Genomic DNA, 21,232 nt, shown 5'->3' on the forward strand with positions numbered 1-21,232 from the left:
AACATGCGCCCGTAGGCGATTATGTATAGCTCCTTACAAGGTCATGTTGGTAGTACCGTCAACAACGTCAAATACAAGCACTTCCGAGGCTGCGGAAGGGGAAAAAAATCCGGACGGAACGAGCAAATTGCAAAACAGAGCCCCTGTAGAAGATTAGACTGTGTGCGCGCAAGATAAATAAGAAGCAAATACGGGTGGAAAAGTGCACAAATATCTGTTTCCTGCCGACAGCGAGTGATTGAATTTTGATGAAGTATGCGGGGATGTGCATATTGTATAGCACGTATACATAATCATGAGAGGCACTGGCCTCTTCGTGACTCTGAACGACAAGTTTTCTGAACATAAGAAACTAAGGAACTGTGTACCTCGTGTTTTAATGCGCCAGCATTTAAATGGCAAAATAAATAATAATAAATGATTACCGATTGCCTGGAATATCCGCATTCCTTCACGAACACGAGTAGAGAGATGAATGGAGTTCGACAGTGTTACAACCCAACATTGTTGGAAGCGCGGCCTCGCACGGCGTCTGAATGTTTCTGAGGCAGAAGCGTGATTTCTATAGGAAGCGAAAAACAGTATAAAACCATTTCAATTTATTCTTTTATAGTCGTGAGCTCATCGTTTTACGCGATATACACCGGGGTCACGGAGAGTCTTATAAGCGACAGGAGTCGTTGTGAGCGGCGTGCTCTTTCCATGCCTTATTGCCCTTGGTTCTGCAATTGCGCCATTCGCCTCTTACTTTCGCTGGCGTAGCCTCATTATTTGTGCAGCCTTGCCTTTTTTGTGTCTGTGTGTGCTTGGAGGACGCGAAGCGAAGTCATCTTGAAACAGACGTCTTAAAGAGGTCGGGATTAGAAGTCTGAGAAGTCTTTACCTGAAAGGGAGAAATCTATCTTTTTTTCTCGCTGTGACCTTCGGTTCACGTCATTTACTCGAATTCTTTCCGATTGGAAGCTAAATATAAACGCGGAATTTGGCGTCGATACGAAGTACGCGAAGAACGTCTTCGGGAGCAAAAGGTGAAGCAGGTGGCATTATCCGACTCCTGTGATGTCGAGAGTGCTGTTCCTTTGACATTGTCTTTTGCTTTCTTTTTGTTCCTTTCTCACCACAGCCCCCAGGCGCGTGCGGTTCTCACGATTCGGTAAGCTTCTAGAAGAACTAAATAACTCGAAAAATAATAGTGCATCTATATTGAGAAACTGTTCTGTGAAAGTGTTGACTGAACGGGGGCGGGCACACACTCGCAATTTTAATGTCTATAGTGACTACAGCAACGCAAGGATTCTGTCAGCTTTTGTTTATATGCAGTGCGAAAATAGTCAGTCGTTGTTGGCTGGGGCCAGAGTTGTGGATTTCTACAGGGTGCAGTTATCTTTTTCTTTCCGTTCTTACACTAAGAAAACAAACGACGTTTTTAATTTCGATCAGAAAGCTCCTTGGGAAAGGAATTTTGGGTTGCCCGGATACGACGTGAAAGTGAACGACAGATAGCGACAGCGTGTTCCTGCAGGTGCTCACTGTGACGCCACAGATTGCGACGACGTCTTGTGTAAGCTAGGTAACTCCAAATGAAGAAAATAAAAGTATTATATCGCAGTTGTTCACCACCTAGAATGCGAATTTACAAGTTCTACAGGTTTTTCTGTGCAGCTAAAAAAAGGCCCAGACGTGCGATAGAAAAAAAATTGCTCAAGAATCTATGACGTCAAACGAATCTCATCGACGCCGTTGATGGCGCACGACGTTCAGCAAAAAAAAAAAAAAAAAAAGGAATAGTCTCGGATTTCTGCGCAAGTGTGTCATATTCCTGCTGCCGAACAAACGCGAATCGACATACACAAGTTCGACCTACAAATTTATACAATTGTATATCTGCTTTCTTTTAGTGTCTGTGTTATATTGAAGGAATAGGTCGAATATTTCAAAAGCGCCCGGATGCCTGCATGTCCCAGAAAATTTCCGAGTAGTGTGCCCGCCCCGTGTCTGCGTTATGTAACACCAACTAACCTGTCTAGTGACTCTTTCTTTAATCAAAATTAACACGAGTAACCTGCAGAATAGCGGCTGGTGTTCCGAACAGTAACTCTCGCCTGTGCCTAACAAGTGCTTATTTTGCTAAGCCGGGAGCCTCCCTATGCGTACTAACAGACTCGCAAAGGATTAACTTTCGTGTGTTTTCACCTGCCGTTTCTCCTGCGGTTTGCGGCCGCAAGAGAAAGGCAGTACCCAAAGAAGTCGCGTATGGATTAGCCAAAAGAAAAGGAGCACCCGGAAGCCAACGAAACGCTTCTTCGCTATTCTATTATCCGGGGTAGCGAGGTAATTCCGGTGAAAGCACTTTGCCGACTTGCGTTGCCCACCGATTAACCTTCATGTAGCATCAGTTGGCATGCAGAGATAAACGACAGCATTTGGAGTGCATTCTCCTCCTTCTTTTTTGTTACGTATTTATTTCGTCTTGAATTAGCCGTATAGTCGACGTTGTGCCCTATAGCGTAGCACTCTTTGCAAAAAGCTCGCCTGTGCTGCTATTTAATTGTCCTATAGTTTCGTAGAGTGCTGCTTGCTTCTGGGATTAGCTATGTGCGGCGAGCTACCAGAGTTATCTCCTGTTCCTGCTCCCCTGAGTTTTGTTTGCGTAGTGGCACTAACGCGAGCTGCACTTCGTTTGGGGAGTCTTCGCGCTTTCTTTTCTTGTTTTTTCTCTACGTTGTTTTAAGCTTGCTTAAGTAGCGAGCGGTGGTGGTTTCCTTTTCTTTTTAAATAGCATCCTGATTTCTAGTTAGCTGCTTGGATGCTGAAGTTGCACTACTTTCCTTTATTTATTTCTTTATTTTTAGCTCTCCAGGCTGAATCGTGCATTGTGCTCTAGCTCTTACGTTCGTGCTCACAATAGTGACGAGTTTCAGATGAGACCATGATCAAGGCGAAGCACATTCTTTCTGAAAAACTGTCATGTTAGGCATTTAACACTTCTGAGCGATCTCGATATCAAAATGTAATGTGCTGTGACCTGAAAACGATCATGGGTGTGAGCCGAACAAACAAGAATAAAATCTCGACAGATTCAGAGCAAAGGGTGGACTGTCGCGTTCACTGGTAAAAGGAACGTCCGCTTAGACGTTCGCAATCGGTTATGGACGAGATATAATCTATAGAAGGGTGCAGGCTATAATTTCGTGTGTAATTGTACAGACATCTTCTTGACGCTTCATACTATGTAACCTAACTTTTTTTAAGCATATGTGAGGAACTGTTGCTTTCATATTCGCTTCATTGCTGTTAGGAGTTCACTCTAAGAGTAAAGTGTACTGTGATTTCTTGAGACTTCACAAAGCTCACACGCAAGTTGTTTCGAAACTTTCGTCAGCTGTCTTTTTCTTTTTTCACGCCTTGTGCCAATTTCGGGAGATCATAAAACAATGACGGTTTTTTTTTTTCACTAGCATAAGGAGAGTTCGCAAGAGCAGTAGTAGTTTATGTTTCAAGGGTGACATAGTGCAGTGTTTTGGTGGCGAGGTCTTCAAGACATAAACGGCGACCGATACAGGCGAAGGAGGCCGTCAGGTTAGTCTGCAATGAATGATTCAGCCAAAGGGAAGTACACATTCGTGTTTTCTTTAGTAAGTTCCGCAGTCCCTGAGTGTCGGTCTCGACGTAGCCACGTTGAGGCAGAGCCCTACGCCCTAATGGCAGCGTTGAGAAAACAGTTATGACAACAACCCTCTGTATCCCCCTCCCCTCCCCCCCCAAAAAATGTTGCATCAATGCACACCAGTTGCCATCCCTTTGGTAATTTTAACTCGTTTCACTTAGCAGTCAATGCGGTTACACTCAGACAAGTGCGCAACACTCAGGGACTGCGTAGCAGGCCGTTGGAACAGCAAAAAACGGAGTAGTTCTCTTTTTCTTTTTCGTAACGGCTCACCGTGAAGGTTTGCACTTTTGTGTTCTCTCTTCCTTCTAATTCCCGGCGTGTCAATAACCCTGTGATCTTCTCTTGCCCACCGGAAAGTCCCCCGGCTGACAAAAAGTTGCAACGACGGTAAGACACGCGGCGAAGCCCGTTTCGTGTCGCTGTGCACTCATGCCGCGCCGGTCGTTGTCGCTCACGCCTTGACTGCATGGGATCCCCGTGGCACGATATCGCTGGCGATGTGCGCGCATGTCGATTTGCCGCGGACGAAGAACAAATGCAAGTGCTGCACGGGATCTTGACCGCGCAAATCCGCTACATGTAGCCGTTCGCCACACGTGCGTTAATCGTTCGAGAAGTTGCACTGTCGGCTACGGAATACCAGAACATGGGAGATGCGAACGACAACAGCAGCGACATACTGCGTCGCTTTTAGCAACCACAATGCGTTAGGTGTTGCATTACTCTTACCGTCAAAGAAATAGAAAGGAGCCGATATACAACAATAATGCTTCTTCCGACACTTTTGCCACAGCAGGAAAACAGCACCTGCCTATTGCTGCACTGCAATAATAGTTCATTGCGCTCCGGTTAAAGGCAGCGTTACATGATGACGCGAGCAAGCAAAGCTACCAGCGTTTATGTCTACGGTGTTCCGGTATTCAGGACAGGCTGAAACACTTAACTTTCTCGACTCAATTTTATGCGATACGCTTTGTTCAACAACCAAATTTCGAAATCCTCCGCACTTAAGTATATCGCTCCGAGCGATATCTAGTGGCTCGTACTGTGTAGTGCGATCCTAGCTCTCTACCGTAAAGATGCAATGAACGCTGCTTTATCTCGCCTGTGGCGAGTGATTATGAATCTCCCTCGTTAGGATCCATGCAATATCTTTATAAAACACCTTCAACGTCTCCAACAAACATCTCGACGGTGGCATTGTTCACTTGACGCCGTGACACAATGTGTACGTGTACCTCTCCACGAGAAAGGAAAGACTTTAAGAAAAACGACGTTTCTCCGGAATTATTTGTCGCCTCCCAGCCACGTGTGCTGTGAGCGCCTCGGCATAGTGCATGTGACCGGAGAATAAATTCTGAATCAGCAAAGGGCGCTTAAGGTCAACTCTCCCGAAATATACTTTGTTCTTCGTCGGCTCACAATGAAACGACGGGCTGTGTTCTATTTTTATTGTGTTTGCCTGAATGTCGCACTGTGAAAAGTCCTGCTCGCGGAAGGTTCGAACGCATTTTGCCTCTTCACGCACTGTTCAAAAGGGTCACTCGCATTTTCAGGAAGGAACTCGGGAAGGAAACGTACTATAGTTTACATTCTCCGCGAGAGACCACGGCGTTCCTACAAGACCTTGACGAGACACCGTCTGATCAGGATATTTAGGACGTAGTCATCATGCGTGACTTGAGAGCTCTAAGGAACATTCTCTGAACCATCTCTGTTTTACACGTGGCCGTCTGTTTTACTCTGTTTTACACGAGTATTCACACAACTCTCCCAAAAATGTTAATCTTGTGATGTGATCGGCGACGTCAATTTCCAACTCGTGTCCAATCATTTTCAGTGGCTTCAAGCTGCTATTATTCTCAAGCCACATGGCTCAGCAGTAGCTCTCGGCACTTGCACGCTAACCTGTGTGGTATTTACACAGGCCGTGCTTAATGTGACGTAAGCTCGCATACTATGAACTAAACGCGCTCGAGTTGAACCTATACGCGTACCTAGTCACCGGAGGTCTTTACCTTGAAACGGCATAGGGAACAAGCAACATATAAGCGGCATGTTTTGCGTTATTTTTCCTGCGGAAGTTAGAGTCAAGGGCAGCGCTCTGCAACACACATTACTTGCGTAGCAACCGCTGTGAGCGCTGAAGAGGCACCATGCGAATCGAATTCGTGGTGAAGTGAAATCCGCTGCCCGTATGCCCTTGATTGTGCACCAGACGCACGCTTTCCCTGTTTTCAAGCATGGTTCTTCATCGTGGAATGCTGCCTGCGCGACGGTGGTGGGAGTGTTCTGTCTGAATTGTCTTGCCCAGTTTCTCTTTTTTTCTTTTTCGCTATTTGTTTGGTTGATTGAGGTACATATACTGCTACGTGTTGCTTACAAACGAATGGTGTGCCACACTGGAACTTCGCGAAATTGTGAGTTGTGAAATGTGTCAACGTATGGTATATGTGCGTCTCACGTGATTTCTTTAAATTCGAATGATATGCTCGAAACGCACATTTTCCCCCACCCATTTTCATTATCGAGTATATGTTGTGCTGAACCAAAGTCCTGTAAGACCGTACGCGGCTTATATCCTTTTGATCTTATTCCAAAAGGATATAGTCGCCGTATTTTGGTGTTTACAATGGTGGAACTAGGCCAATGAAACTTTATTTGGTGAGTTTGATTAATATCCAGATAATCGCTGAACTCCTATGTAATGACAGCTTGTGGTGTCATTGCCATTTCAGGCCAATGAACAGCTATAGCTATAGTAAGTGCTCATTGGTGCATGTCTCGCTGCCTATATAGCTCTTCGCAGTATTAGGGCCGTATTTGTTCGCATTAAGAATTGAATATTAAAAAAAAAACGCCATTTAATGAGGACCACGGTTGCGGTACTGGCTGTGACGCATCTGCGGCCAGGTGCATTCGCCTTCCATTTCGTGATCCGCTGTCTGTCTCAGCTTGGAGGAGTCGATCGAGAAATAATGCCGAGAGACGTGTTTGTTTTTGGAACCCCCTGCTGCTCAGGAGCGCCCTGCACGCGTTGTAAGCGCCTTTGAATAAGAGCCACACGCACACGTGTACTCCACGCTTGCTGATTTCGTGACGTGAGTACTGCTGCGCATACGCTCGCCCTATCGTCCACCCGAACGTCAGTGACCCGCTTTCGTTTACTGGCTCTCTTGTTCATTAGCTCGCTTTCTCATATCTGACGTGTGTGACGCCTGGCACTGAAGACGACGGCGCGCCCGTTCCAGGCCACTCTCTCTATCTCTCCCTGCTAACCAAGTGCAACAAAACAGCTCCAACGAACAGGCGTTCATGTCGGTTCCATGATAAACTGAGATAAGCTCAGACAAACTATCGCTGCCCACTTTCTGGTGGCTTGAGAGATACCGGCTAGCCAAATTTGGAACGCGCGGCAAAACAAGGTTAGAGGCCTGTGTGTAGGGCAGGATGCAAGACACGACATGACCTTGTCATCTTTCCTCCACATCCGTATGCTAGTGACATTCTACCTGTGCGCCTTTAGGAAAGGACACAATTTGCGGTTATAGCCGTGTGACCGTCTTAACCCTCGAAGGCCACTTATTATTGCGCTAAGTGAAGTCAAGACCGTCGACGCAGCGTGGCCCATTTGCCGGGAGGATGCTGGAGCTCAAGTCACTTCATATCTGCGACGACGGCGGTAAAAAATCTTGATGGTGGACGAAAAGAAATGCATGAGTGGAAGTGCGTATCGGGCATAGCGAGCACCATTTGATAACCGTGCTCGTGACACGCTACAGCCCGTGCCTCCAGATGATGCTGTGTGCTGTCTCGTGCGGAAGCCGCAACAGACATTCACGAGGACGCGCATACATGCGTTGTTTAAGAAGCGCAGGATTTTCGTTGTTTTAGTCTTTTGGAGCGCTTTGCGGTTCGTTATAGCTTGCGAGCGCCGAAACTAGATGCCTTCTAGGGAAGCTAAGAATTCTGCGAGCATTGATGGAAAGAAGGATAATGAGCGTACCGTTAAGAGATGAAAAGACGGTAGTGTGGATTACAGAGCAGACGCGGGTAACTAATCGACATAGTGGAGCGCCCCGCATTAATTTTGACCACCTGGGGGTTCTTTTAACGTGCGCCTAAATCTAAGTACACGGGCACTCTTTTCTTTCTTTCCTTTTTTGCATTTCAACTCCATCGAAATGCGGCCGCCGCTCGAACCCTCGAGCCAGCAGTACAACGCCACCGCCACTGAGCCACCGCAGTTGGGTAGTAACTGATGTTCTGTAGTTGAGATTAAGAGGAAATGAGGGCAGGTCACGTATTGCTTGGAACGCATAACCAGAGGTTTATTGGAGTAGTAGAATGGGCCAGCTCTGAGGGGAAGGAAAGCGCGTATAGTCGAAGGCAGCAGACGATCGGATCGAGTGATGTGATTAAGAAATTGGTAGTCGGTTCGCAGTACCTAAATATGAATGCGATGCTGATGAACTTGAGCACGCGTTACAAGAAATTCTAGACCAAACAAAGAGAAGTACGAATACAGGTCACCCGTTGTTTGCCGACTCTTCAGCGCCAGCGGGGAGCGCGCGAGATAACAGCGGTGTGCCCTTCGTGTACCACTCCGTGCACTCAGTCTCTGCCCCGCACTTGACTAGCCGCCGATGCGTTACAGCCCACCGCACTTCATTTGCCCCCGACCGCTGCGATGTTCGTGCCGCCGCGCGCACTCATCGGGCAACGCATGCCTCCGGTGGCTTTCTCACTTCCAGCGGATCAGGTACGCGCCGCGTCGCAGAGCGCCGAGGGCGGGTCGGCGGAGAAACGAAGGCACACGGTCGGGGCAATGTTCTCGAGGTCCTTCCACCAGGACTCGGTCGAAGCCGAGGACCCAACCAAGCTCCTGGTGAAGGCACTCAACGAAAACCCCTACCACAAGGTATGTATTTCACCTTCATATATATATATATATATATATATATATATATATATATATATATATATATATATATATACACACACACATACGGTGCGCTAAACCTTTCCGGAGTCACCGTAAAAATTACCAGTGAGCCTGACGCGGTACATCTAAAACAGACGCGCCGGAAATGGTGTGTGTTGCCCTCGCCGAGCTTTACTGGAGCGCACGATCTTCGTGGTTTGCGTATGACTGGTCTGTGTGATACTGTTATCCACGAATGGCTTTGGGTCGATGTTGCATTTGTGGTGCACAAATTTAAATCTTTCTCCTACAAAGACAGCGTAGAAATTCGATACGCTTTCCGTTGCTTCTCTGTATACGTTACCGCAAAATGTCATGGACAGTCTGATAGATGTCGAAGCACATGTTTGTACGGGGCAGTCAAGCCTTTAGAGGCACCCGATGATTACCTCTCCCGCAGTGGAATCCTATAAGGGAACCGGCTGTGTTTCTCGAATTGTGCTTTACAAGGCGTAGACGAGGTTGCACAGATTGGATCTTGCGAAACTAATCGGCCTTGTACACACGCCTATACCTCGGTAGCTCATTGCCACACTCTTGCGCTCCGGTCCTGGAAGAAAGGACGCTGCAGAGTAGCAGGAGCGAATGCAAGTACACGTATGCAATAGCCCCAAAAGCTCGAGTTCGGGTTTGAACGTTTAACATCGCGGTCTGACATCGTATTGACCATTTGACATTGTCGATAAAACCGCGCACTGCATTGCACCGTGTATGTACATCTGACGCCTAACAAGACATGAGATGGAGTCAATATGGAGACTTGGAGACTTGGAGTGATCCACACTGGTCGAACGGCTGGGGCCCGAGTTTGTACACGATGAATTGTCCTACGCTGATAAAGGCGAAGTCCCCTTGACGACACGTTGGCTCCAACGACATCCCTCGTTCGACCACTGTGCGTCACTCCGGATGCCGAACTGACAGTATATGTACACGCACTTATGTGCACAATTGACAGCAACCGACGCTGCCTGGCGCATCGGTCACTGATACCGTAAACGTCACCCGGCAGTTTTATAGTCACCATGCGCCGCTTTAATTCGATGCCTCGCGGCCACTCGCTCAGAATCGCCACTGTGGTGCCGCGTGTTGCGCAGTACCACCAGCGCTACAACCCGAACTTGGTGGGCGACGAGCACCAGGAGCTGGAGGCCCACTTGCGGGCTCGCCGCCGGCGCGCGCACAGGCTCACGCTGGCCACCATGGCGAGCGAGATGAGCTCGGCCGAGATGAGCGTCGAGGGCAGCCGCGGCAACCTGGCGCCGCCGTCTCCGGGCGCCACGGTGCTGAGTCCCGTGACGGTGGGGCCGGGCGGAGCCACGACTCCCGTCGGAGGAGCAGGGGACGCCGCTTCCGTGGCGGCCACAGTCGCCGCCGCCGCCGCGCTGTCGGCTGGCGTCGAGCAGCTGGCCGACGGGCGACCCCTGAGCGCGGCGCAGTTCCGCCGCGCCTCCACCACGCTCCAGAAGAGCGCCTACACCTGGCTCAGCCTGGCTCACCGACGACACTCCCTCATGCGCCGCAATAAGGCGGGCTCCGTGGATGGGCGCTCGCTCAGGTGAGAGCTATAGGAACAACCAGAGCGTATGCTCTATAGAACGACTGCATGCCGATATCAGATCTGTGACAGTGGAAGCAGGGTCGCCTCAAGCTCCAATCGATGTATGTAACTCCACTTCCTATTGGTATACGCGTCTCAGCAGTGCAACGTGGCGGTGTGATCGCCATTCGTTTCGCATAGTGCAGAGTATAGTTTGTGCAGAACGAGTTGCACAGCATTTCCTGCACTCTCGGAACCGAGACGCGGTGCAGGCGTCGTGCAAATAGGTGCCAGCCAGACTTGTTCTTCGTGAGCATGCGACTGGCACGGAACTGACGTGCACCAATCCCGGGCCAGCTCCATGCTCGTGCAGAACGAGTCTGACACCTATTGTTTGAAGCCTATAACACCTATATTCTGAAAGTGCAGAGTAAAATAAGGCGCTTTTTCTTCTTCTCCCATCTGGAGGGAATGGGTATTACATTCTGGCCTTGAACGTCCGAGACTCACTGCCAGAAACGGTCTACGCAAGTGGGGACTACTGCCGCTAAGGATAAAAAGGAAGAAAACTGACGCAGATGAAGGTTAAACAAAGACAACTTGTATTTACAAAGACTTTTGTTTACAAGGAGAAGTAACACATACATATTAAAGGTGGTATTGGATCACATATGGCAGCCCTTCGGTTGAGGTGTTTTGGGGTAGTCGGAGCGTAGTTTTGTACGCCATGCGCATTGAATCCGCCTGTTGGGTTTCGCTCTTGACGTGGCTGTGGTACGGGAGGCTGTATTTCATTCGGCTGACCACCACACTTCTAACTATAGCTTGAGTGTGTCACCTTCTCGCAAGCCATGGCGTCTGTTCGAGACTCGCGTGATCATGCGTGCGACTTGGAGTGTTGATGCCTTTAGTAGCGTAAGGGTGTGGGAACAGCGCTGGTTTGAGTGGAGCCACATCCCTAGGATTCGTATGATTGTCTTTTCGGGTATCCATGTTCCTTTCGCGTAGACTTCAATCCGCAACTCTTCACTGGGCGGGACCGTTTTTTTTTTTTTTTTTTTTTTTCCTCTCCATACTCGTAGGAGCTCTGATTTTACGGTCGAGCACGCTAGTCGTTTTTCTTTAACGTAGTTTTCTACACAGGTGCCCGCTTTCTGTAGCTTCTTTTCTTTTTCTACGAGTGAGCCCGTGTTGGTCCATATATGGTGATGTCGTCGGCGTAAGTTGGGTGTTGTATGCCGCCAATATCCCCTAGTCTTCGTGCCAGTCCGCCACGTTGAATAGCGTGGGTGAGATCACCGACCCTTGCGGTGCTCCCTTGTTAGGTGTTTGAAACTTCTCCGCCCGAATTTCTCCAACGCCTATGGTTGCCGTTCTGTTTGACAGGAAAGCCTTGACGTAGCCGTGAATCCTTCGTCCGCAGTTCAGGTCGTCCAAAGCCGTGAGGATTGCTTCGTGGCTTACATTGTCGAATGCCTCTTTGATGTCTAGGGCCATTATTACATTTTCTCCATACCTGGGAACGTTCTGGAGTGCTTCTTCATATACTTGGAGGAGTACGTTCTGTGTTGATAGCTTAGATCTGAAGCCGTTCTGGTGCAGAACAATTTGTCGGGGGAAGAGGGGCCACGTTATCCCTAGATGCCCTGCTCCAAACATTTCCAGTGCAATCACCATTGTAGGCTTTTGTGAAGGATGGAAAGTTTCTTGGTACACTAAATTTGCGCGAGGATCCTCGCGTGAGTTGTCCGCCGGCCCTCACATATGGGACGTCGTCTGCGGCCGCTTTCGTTTAACACAGTCCAAAGTGTGGACTCCTCTCCCTGAATAAATCATATAAAGACACAACTCCGGAGAGGGCCACAAACTCATATCGAATTGTTCGTTCCACGAAAAGGCATACCAACAACACAGCCTAAAGCAACAGAGCCAGAACCCACTGGTGCAATAAAACACTAACAAAACAAAACTCGTCAAATGTGGCGGTTGGTTGAAGGAGAAGCTACGACACCGCATGCCAGCCTCCTACACACAAAGAAGACATTCGTCGCTCGCGCAGGGTGACACGCGGAACTGTAGCAGGCGCTGGCCACCCACCCCTGAGAGCCATCTGTGGGGGGGACACACGCGTCTTGCCTCATGAACTGCTAGTCAACACCCTCGGACCCGCGTCCGCTCGGTACCGGAACCGTCTGCTTCCCTTTATGCTCCAGAGGGGTCCTCAAGGCGGTCAAGACAGCCACGGCGCGCGCAGTGAATAGTGGCCATCCGTACATAAGACGTGCATTGCCCACCCACGTCGGAGCCAGACGTATACGCACAAACTCCTTTCTCTTTTGCCGTCAAAACGACCGCCCGAAGCACGCTCGTGGCACGGCGCCGATTGTCACGTATCTTGGGGACAGAAGCTTTGTTCGCTAATGGGCGCAGCCCCGTGCCCTGGGGCCGTTCGCGTCTCCCCGCGCGTCCCACTTACGCACGGAGCAAGGCAAGGCCCATCGCGACGCACTGGTTACCAGCGACTGCGCGCTCATTCCGCTGACACTTCACGAAAGCGTGCCGCCAAACAGAGCTTCGGAACCGTCGCGGTAGGACAAGGTGGCACCGGTTGCCCGCTCTGATCCCCGCTCTCCATAGTGTGTCCTATCTAATGCGACGCGTGCCCTACGGTAGGCACACGTCGCCAAATGTGTTTGTAACGCGCTTCTCAAGCAAGGCCTCTCAACAATAAACCGCCGGCTGTACAGCCGTTCCATGCGGCGGGACCATGAAGGGGGGGAAAAAAGGGAAAACGCCGATCTCAAGCTTAAAACTAAATCGCGCTTTCCTTGCAGCAGGACTTACTGCAGCGTATACCGCGCCAGTGTCGTGCTACGGGGCGGTCATATATTTCAGTCTACGGAGTACTGTGGCCCGATTGGGAAGTGACGTTCAAGTAGCCCTTTGCCATAGTAATCATGCACGCAGCAGATCAATAGAGCAGAATGAGATATGCCTGTATGCTGGCTCGCATACTTGCATATAATCGTTGACATATGTCATATAAATGTCGTCGTGCGGCTGTTTGTACCGGTCCACTTACGACGTAGCTTTAGTAGTAGTAAAGGCAACTCTCAGACACGGACGAATGCGCGGACATGTTTAGCGCTCGCTGCGGAAGGCTGTGCGAAGGCTGTTGCGTGTAAACGTATCCACAAAACCACGTTGTCCGGTGCCAAAGCCTGCCGGGCGGACGCGTTCTTGCATCCACCTGCTTTCGGTCTGTTGTCGATGTTCTAACCGTTTCGATGACGCTGAGGTTTCTTCATACGACTATACTACGCGAAGTTTGTTTACATAATTACAACTTTGACTACAGGAAAAGCTATCGGGCGATGGTTCTTCTTCGGGCGTCCGATTGAGTTCTAACCGGAGAGGGAGCTTCTTTTTGCGTGGGTCTCTCTCATCCTTCTTTTCCTTTTTTTTCTTTTTTCACCACGGCGTCGTTTTTTCTTGCAAAATGGCCGTGCGAGGACCGGTTTCCCCGATGAAAGGGAGACCGCGCTGGCTCACCGACGTGTTTACCTCCCGGTTGGGGAGGCAGCCAACCGACGCCCTTCGTTTCGCGCCGTGCGGCTGTCCGCCGGAGGCACACCCGACGAGCCGAGCGATTCACGGTCTTTCGCGAACTGTCGCGAAGGAACGTATCTGCGCTGCAGCGGGAAAGTTATCGTTCCCTCTTTTTTTTCCTCACCTTCTGGCCTTGCTGGTGATTAGAGTATAGAGGAAGTTTATTTAAATGTTTTCCGTGAGCACTCTGTCCCACTCACATTTGTAAGTTCATATGGTTCGTGCCGCTCACTTTCACTGGCGCAAATTTTTGGACACTCGTTAGATACGGGCGCCCGTGTTTCTACCTGCATGCTTTCGGAAGTGAGTTCGAGTGCTGCTACTATTCAATGCCGGTAGCAGAAGTCCGCGCAGAAATGCCAAGTACTAAAGACATACCAGTGGCCGAACGTGAACGACTATAGTGCTCGATCGAGCATGCTCGAACGTCAGCAGCCTAAGGCAGCGACGTCATTCGACCACGTGGTCCTGCCACGCGCTAAATGATAGGCATTAGAGAGATTTAGATTAGAAGACGCAAGCCGCTTGCGTACGCAATAACTAGGGGCCACGGTACTGCGCATGCGCAGACGCCTACGTCTCGCTCTGCGCGTGCGCAGTACCGTCGCCCCTAGTTTTTGCGTACGCAAGCCGCTTGCATCCCCTAATCTAAAACTATCCATTGAAAGGCCAACTGCAACGAAATTTCACTTTGGATCAATTGATTATAAATTAGTTGTATATACTACTGAAGCAATCGTGGCAAGGCTGCAGGAATGTAGTTGTAGTTAGAACTTCGCATGTGAAGTTTTTATAGTTGGCGCGATATTTTTTCCACTCACCCATTTCGCCAAACAGGGACTCGAGCCACCATTTATGGTGAGAGAGTAAAAGAAAACTTTAGCGAGTTTAGGGGCAGGAGTAAACTGAAGGGCCAGAGACACCCTTATTTTAAGAGAGTAGTTAAATGGAGTGCGGGCGTTGATACGTCTCACTCCCAAACTAATCAATTGCGAAAGTCAAATTGTGTACAAGAGCCCACTGTCAGACACCTGTTAGGGTGTAGTGTAAACACAGGCGGGCCTTGCACTCTTACAATTTTCATTTGCACTGGTGCTCTTACAGCGCAAGAGGTAACAAAACTGTCCCGAGAGTCGATGTATATGTGCACTTCCTCTGGCACAGTCTGTTGCTGAGACACGAAGTCTCGCAACTTTCCAAGGTAGCCTACAGTCTCGGCTAGAATTACAAGATTTGAATCTGCCTCTGCCAGTGCATCCTCCTCGTCACACTCTTCTTCTTCGGGACTATAACACTGGAATCAATTTCTAGATCTGATAGCCCAGCACAGGTAACCAGCTCACTGTCACTCTGCACGTAGCCGCCGCTGGAGGGGTGATTTGGAGGCGGCGGGCGTCGGCTACGCCAGCGCTGCAGAGCGCAAAACTTCGTTGAGCTGATTTCAAAAATGAGCCCGGGTCCGCTGATCAAGTTCGTTCAACTGAAATATTCGCTTTTCAGAAATTTGTTTAACTGAAAGATTTTTGCATTGAATGCATAGGAAAACTGCCGGGTATTTTCTAGAAGTTCGTTATTCTGAAATATTCGTTAAACCGACGTTCGTGCAACTGAGAGTTTACTGTACTTTGTTTTCTGCATATCCTGGTACGCAGTGCAGGTGTCCCGTTGCTGCCATCACTGCTGTAGAAGCAACGAATTCAGCGTTAACGTACTTGTCATAACACGGGAACATAAAACAGCTTGCTTCTGCCGTCGGACAAGCGCGATCCAGTGTTGACGCCGTTCTACTTCATACGGTCGGCTCGGAAACCTGTAAAACTTCGTTCCTGGTGAGTTGCTGTACGTGCTGTTGCAGCCCACTACGCAACAATTCGTGTTGCACTTCGGCGTTGCTCAGAAAAGGCAACAGCTACGCGCGAAACAGTGCACAGACAGGCTTTCCGAACGCAAGCGGGCCGGTCCTATCCTACCGGGTGCGCGCTCGCCGCCGGGTGCGCGCTCGCCGCCGCGAGGGGCGCCCTTAGTAGGCGCGGCAACTACGTTCGCAACCTGCCTTACGAGACAGACGTAGCCAAGCGCTTGTCTACGTCTGTCTCTTCCGCCGTTCTTTGTCCCAAGTTCGCGCTGTTAAATGGGTCGTTGGCACGAACCAGATACGTTACTTATATCACTGAGATTCAAGCCGCCATGGTGGCTCTGTGGCTATGGCGTTGTACTGCTGAGCATGAGGTCGCGGTTTCGATTCCCGGCGACTTAATTGAGAGCCGCAAAGCACGCTATCAAATGCACACCTCATTTGGACATACTCAGCTGCGGAAGGTGCACAGCAGCAAGGGCTTTACTAGAGGGGTGAGGGTGCGAGCGCGATTGAAAGCGTATAAGCCTTTGTTTATCGCGCCAGGTGCTCACCGGAAGCCGAATCCTTCCTGCCTCGCTGCGCGGCTGTTGAGCGTGTCGTTTTTCCTTTTCCCACAGCCGCCGCGTCGACACCCAACGCCGCGCCCTGCATCATCTATCGTGCCATTGTGCCGATTGTGATTCATACCAGCCGCCAGCGACGCGGCGTTTGCCGCCCGCCCTGAAGCGAATATCGACAGACAAACATGTGGGCGAAAATCGCGCAACGTCCAGTCCGTGCACACGCGTGGCGCGCGGGCGCTTCCGCGCCGTTGAGTCTGGGTCGAGGCCCGCCGACAGACCGACTCGTCTCTGCATTTGCAGTCGCAATATATCGGAACTCCGGCACCGGAGCCAGCAGTCGAAGAAGTGGAGGACAAAGTGACTCGGGAGCGCGAGCGGTGGTTCGGGCCTTGGCTGGGCGCTGTTGGGCGCGGCCGGCCAGGACTGGGGCCTCCTGGCCTGAACTGAGGGACCGCGCCGTTCCCACGAATTATAATGTGGCCTCGGTCAGACAGTAAAGCGCAAACTGTTCGCTGGTCACTATTTACCGCCGTTCATGCCATGCGCAACACTGCATGAGGGCCGGTATAATGAAATGATTCCTTTCGCTCGATTCTATTCTTTTAGTTTGTTATTGTGCACCTTCGCAATCGGCCGATCCCGGTGATCATACGTGAGCGCAGAAGCGCTCGGACCCTATGATATATATATCGTGGGGTGGCCTATGACGTATTATGCAAAGAAGGTGAGGCGTGCAGACAGGACACAAGAGAAGTGGACAACACGAACGCCAACTATCAACTAACCGCGTCACCTTTTTTGCATAATGAATTCTTACCAACTAGCTCAGCTTTCTGTCGCTCTGGCCTATGAGGGCCGCCCTATGATATAGGGCGGCCCTCATAGTGAAGCGTTGAATCACAGGGTCCGGCAGTGAAACAGATCCAAGAATAGAAGCACCTAGAAAGAATACCAGTACTTTACGGACGCTTCAGCCAGGGACCAGCCTTCACTTCTACGAACACCGTTCCCCGGCCACCGGCTACTCTGCGCACGCGCAGGACGTCTCCCCTCTGCTTTCCGCTTCATGGTTCTGATGCACCCTCCTCCTGTGCTACTGCCTTTCTTTAATCTCCCGCAGCGCTCCGCGTTCGCTTTAATTCATCACGACGCTCGTTCGCTTTGTTACGCCGTCGGACAACGCCGACGCTCGCCGCAGGAACGTGTGTCTAAGAGATATGCTCTAGAAATGGAGAGAGAGCGATCGGTGGCCCCCTGCCGACAGTGGCGCTGTCGGCGTTCATCGCGCTAGCGTGCTCGGTGTCTGCCAGGGCGCCGTTTCTGGTTCGCAGCAGCAGTTGTCTCGTGTGCTGCGTCGCATCATGTTGCCTCCGCGTATTGTTAGAACACCGTGTGGGGAGTTTGAGGGCTACAGAGATGCCAGCTATAAACGCTCTCTTCTTATCTCCTTTCCATCCTTACCCCCGCTGCTGACTGATGTCAGCCGCCTGCTAGGCCATGGCGGTGTGGTCAGCACGCTCTCCTCTTCCCTGTAAGGAGCTCCAATGCAATGTTAAACCTTGCTGCTGCTTCCAATGTTTCGCCTTTGAGCGAAAACTGCCTATTTGATTGTTGTTTTATGCACAACCTTGTGCTCAATGTCCTTGCTTTTGCTTTTGTAACCCAACCCCACCGCACCCCTTTCAGGGCAAGCCTGAAGCTGGAGCGCCAGAGCGCAGTGACGGAAGACGTGTCGGACGACAATGCCGAACACGCCAAGAGCGAGTCGAGCTCAACGCAGGCACATTCTCGCGAGGGCAGTCAGTCCTTGCAGCTGTCCTTGGCGCAGCAGCCGTCTGATGTGCATGAACCTGGAGCCGAACCAGCATCTGCTAGCGAGGACAGCAAGTCGCCTGAAGGAAAGACAAAGGAGACGTCCTTCTAGACTATGTTGCTTTGGTCCTGATGTGCTGGCGCAGACCTAGGCAATCTTCTGGTCATGGCAGAACTCGCCTACCATTTCGCCCAGGCAGAGAATGTTTCTCTGGCTCCAGTGGAACGTTTGCTTGAGCCTTCATTTTGGTATGAAGTTGGCTTGTGCTCTCGAAGAATTGGAATTGGTCAGGCCCAGTGAACTGGCCCGGCCAGTTTAGTCTGACGTATAAGTGCAACAGCGAGTGAGCACTGGCTTCACCTGCATTAGCTGGAGTCCCTCCATATGGCTATGCTTTCGGTACTGTGGCGACACTGAATTCTGCCAACTGCGTTAAAGCTGGATTCTCATATTTTAAGTAGACGACCCTGGGAAGGCCATCAACACTGCGTTAGCAAAGAACAGATCAGGTGAATGTCCTCAGGCAAGAGTAGTCTGCATGAGGTCACAGGTAACTGATTGCGTGGCTCATCCACTGTTTTCCAATGTGTCATGCTTGTGTTGCTACTCTCTTTCTTTCTTCCTTTACGAGACATTATTTTTTACGTTTACCAGGAATTGCTAGGTCTCATCAGACTGTATGCTCATCATTGACTGTTTTCATTTCTCTCATCTGCAGTGTCCTTGTGTCTTCTCCCCTGTAAAGAACTCTTTGTCACAAAGTGTGCAGAAGTGAGATGCACCAGAGGTGATCAGGTGCTGCACTGCATCATCCCCATTACACAACGTTAAAGATTGCACCCAAGCATAAAACAACGAATAAGCGCTGCAACGGGTTTAAGGAAGGAAGTTTTTTGAGGTTCCGGTTGCCATGTAGCTGATGAAAGGGAAGGATGGTGTATAAATGTCAAAGCAAGAAATGGAGGACATAGCAGCTTTGCACCTGCCATTATCGAAGATGCTCGAGCAATTCTTTTTGGCTTCCAGCTAACTGCATCTTTGAAGTGGGAACTTGGCTCTGCTCCAGAGCACAGAGCTGTCATGTAGTTTTATGACTGCTCCCCTCGAATGTCGAGGGGTGCAGTCCCCACTTCAGTTTGTTACAAACTTTAGCAAACCCCCGCTCCTCGAGGTGAGAGAGTGCAAACAGAAGCCAGGCTTCTGGTCTGGAGGACTTAGGACCACTATGCGTGCGACAATATGCCTTGTTAAACTTCATCCTGAATCCAGCGCGAGGTCTGGCGCATTGTTTGAACCCGAACTGAATTTGCGCACAGAGCGCGTCATCATCTGCTGTAGTTCAATCAAACTTTTTTATAGGAGCTAGCAGAGATCTCTATAGGCTAACTTGAAATTTTTTGCGAACCTAGGAAAAAGCATAATTATCACAACTAGATTATACACATAGGCATTGGGGAGCAAACTGTGATCCAACACAGAGGAAAAAGAGGTTATCTATATACATAATGGACGCTATCAGCAATACCTCAGGTGCCCAGCGTTTCTGTTAACGTGCGTTTCTAGGTTCCCAGGAAAGTCTGTGTTGGTGTTTGCCACCCTCCTACATGCCTACAGTCAATTGTGGTTAAAACCCCAATGCACACACACGTACACACATGCATAGACTGTGCAACATTCCAAGTCAGCATTAACCCAGGTGAAATCAGATCAGTGGTGCATGTCTGTGTGTGCATGCCTCCATGTGCTTGTCACTTTTCAATTTTTAGTGTTGGTTTGTTATGTATATAAAATCATTAAAGTTTTCTATATACACAAAAAAATGTTTCTTGTTTCTCTACTGTGCAGTTAAAGACATGTTGAATGAGGCATGCTGCATGAGGCAGCATCTGCTTTAGTGAAACAGCAAACTCGCAAATACGATCAACAATTGATGTTTGGAGATGCTCAATTATTTGGACATTTTTTCAGCACTACCACGTGTGTCACAGGTGTAATTATAATGGTGACCAAATTTTTTGCATGCCTTACACTACACCATTCAATAATTCAGACTGCATGCTAATTCAGCCACAGTATCGAGCTGAAAAAGAATGTTTTTGCTTTGGTACATCACTGGCACCTCCTTGAAACTGAAACCTAGTTGATCCTGTTGTTGTTAACTGTGCTGAAACCACAAGAAAAGCCATGCCAAGTTCTTACAATGGCTGCATTTGCAGTTTCTCATGAGTATTTAATGCGTCCAGCATTTGTTCATTTATGCGTTAATTGGCAACATGGTCTATGGCGACTTCTTCGGCTGCAGTTGCAAATTTTTTCCACTTGGAATCATCTAGTAGCTTCAAATGGCGTCAACTCCACCCACAATGTTTGCACTGACAAAGGAAGTGCTGGCCAATGACTTTTGAAGAAACCTGTGACCATTTGGTTATTGGAGTGCAATCGACGTCTATTCAAGCTGCCAGGGGATGTTGATTTGGTGCCTGTGTTGTCCATACTAATGTCAACTTATAATAACAAAATGAAAATAGTAAAAAAAAGAAGACTGACAAGGTCGCATTATTATTATTTGTTTTGAACACATATACACAGGTATCAGGAAAGAGAAAGCGAGGAGCAGGCTGGCAACTGCCACCGGAAGGGGCACAACGCCTGCCTACTCTTCTGAAGGGAGGTGACAGCAACACAGAAATGGAAGATAGGAAGGAGAGGAGGAAAAAGGAAAGAGGAAAGGAGAGCAACAGGACAAATCTAAAGACCAAAGTAGAACACTGCAACAGGACAAATCTAAAGACTAAAGTAGAACTCTGCAGCCGGAATTAAAGTGATGCCGGGTCGAACAGCCTCCACAATTATCAACCACATCCATGGCTAGTTGGCTATGCGGCTAATTGTGTTCTCCATGATGAGACGCCAAGTAAAGCTGCACGTAATCACCGTTTCACCGGTAGTCGGTTCACAATGTACACTATAAGGTGTTTGAACCCGCCACCTCCCATCTTCGAAGGAAGAAGCGTTAGGGTACAGTACTGATAGCATAGGTGTTTGCAGCAATGTGTTGACAAACTAGTATAGTGACACTTTAATAGTATTAATAAACTAATTTTCTGGTAAATTCCTTATTTCAGACTTCTAATTATTCAGTCTTCCAGGCAGTCCCCACAGAGTTCAAGTTATTTGTTGGTGACCGAACGTGGC

The 21,232-nt window shown here is 49.4% G+C and overlaps 1 protein-coding gene across 6 annotated transcripts in view; it reads left to right on the forward strand.

The window, feature by feature from the left end:
* LOC126520842 (uncharacterized) overlaps positions 1 to 19,857 on the forward strand; it is a 383,777-nt gene extending 363,920 nt beyond the window's left edge. For 3 of the 6 annotated variants that reach the window (XM_055065013.2, XM_055065021.2, XM_050169630.3), the window contains 5 exons: positions 1,124 to 1,153; positions 4,028 to 4,057; positions 8,425 to 8,591; positions 9,752 to 10,212; positions 17,911 to 19,857. In XM_055065013.2, coding sequence (XP_054920988.2) covers positions 1,124 to 1,153; positions 4,028 to 4,057; positions 8,425 to 8,591; positions 9,752 to 10,212; positions 17,911 to 18,148 — 926 coding nt within the window. In that variant the 3' untranslated portion in view covers positions 18,149 to 19,857. The remainder of the gene's footprint in view (positions 1 to 1,123; positions 1,154 to 4,027; positions 4,058 to 8,424; positions 8,592 to 9,751; positions 10,213 to 17,910) is intronic. The other 3 variants (XM_055065027.2, XM_055065028.2, XM_055065034.2) reach the window with 3 other exon arrangements.
* The last annotated feature ends 1,375 nt before the right edge of the window (positions 19,858 to 21,232 follow it).

This window comes from Dermacentor andersoni, chromosome 3, assembly GCF_023375885.2.
Source record: "Dermacentor andersoni chromosome 3, qqDerAnde1_hic_scaffold, whole genome shotgun sequence".
Classification (NCBI taxonomy): domain Eukaryota; kingdom Metazoa; phylum Arthropoda; class Arachnida; order Ixodida; family Ixodidae; genus Dermacentor; species Dermacentor andersoni.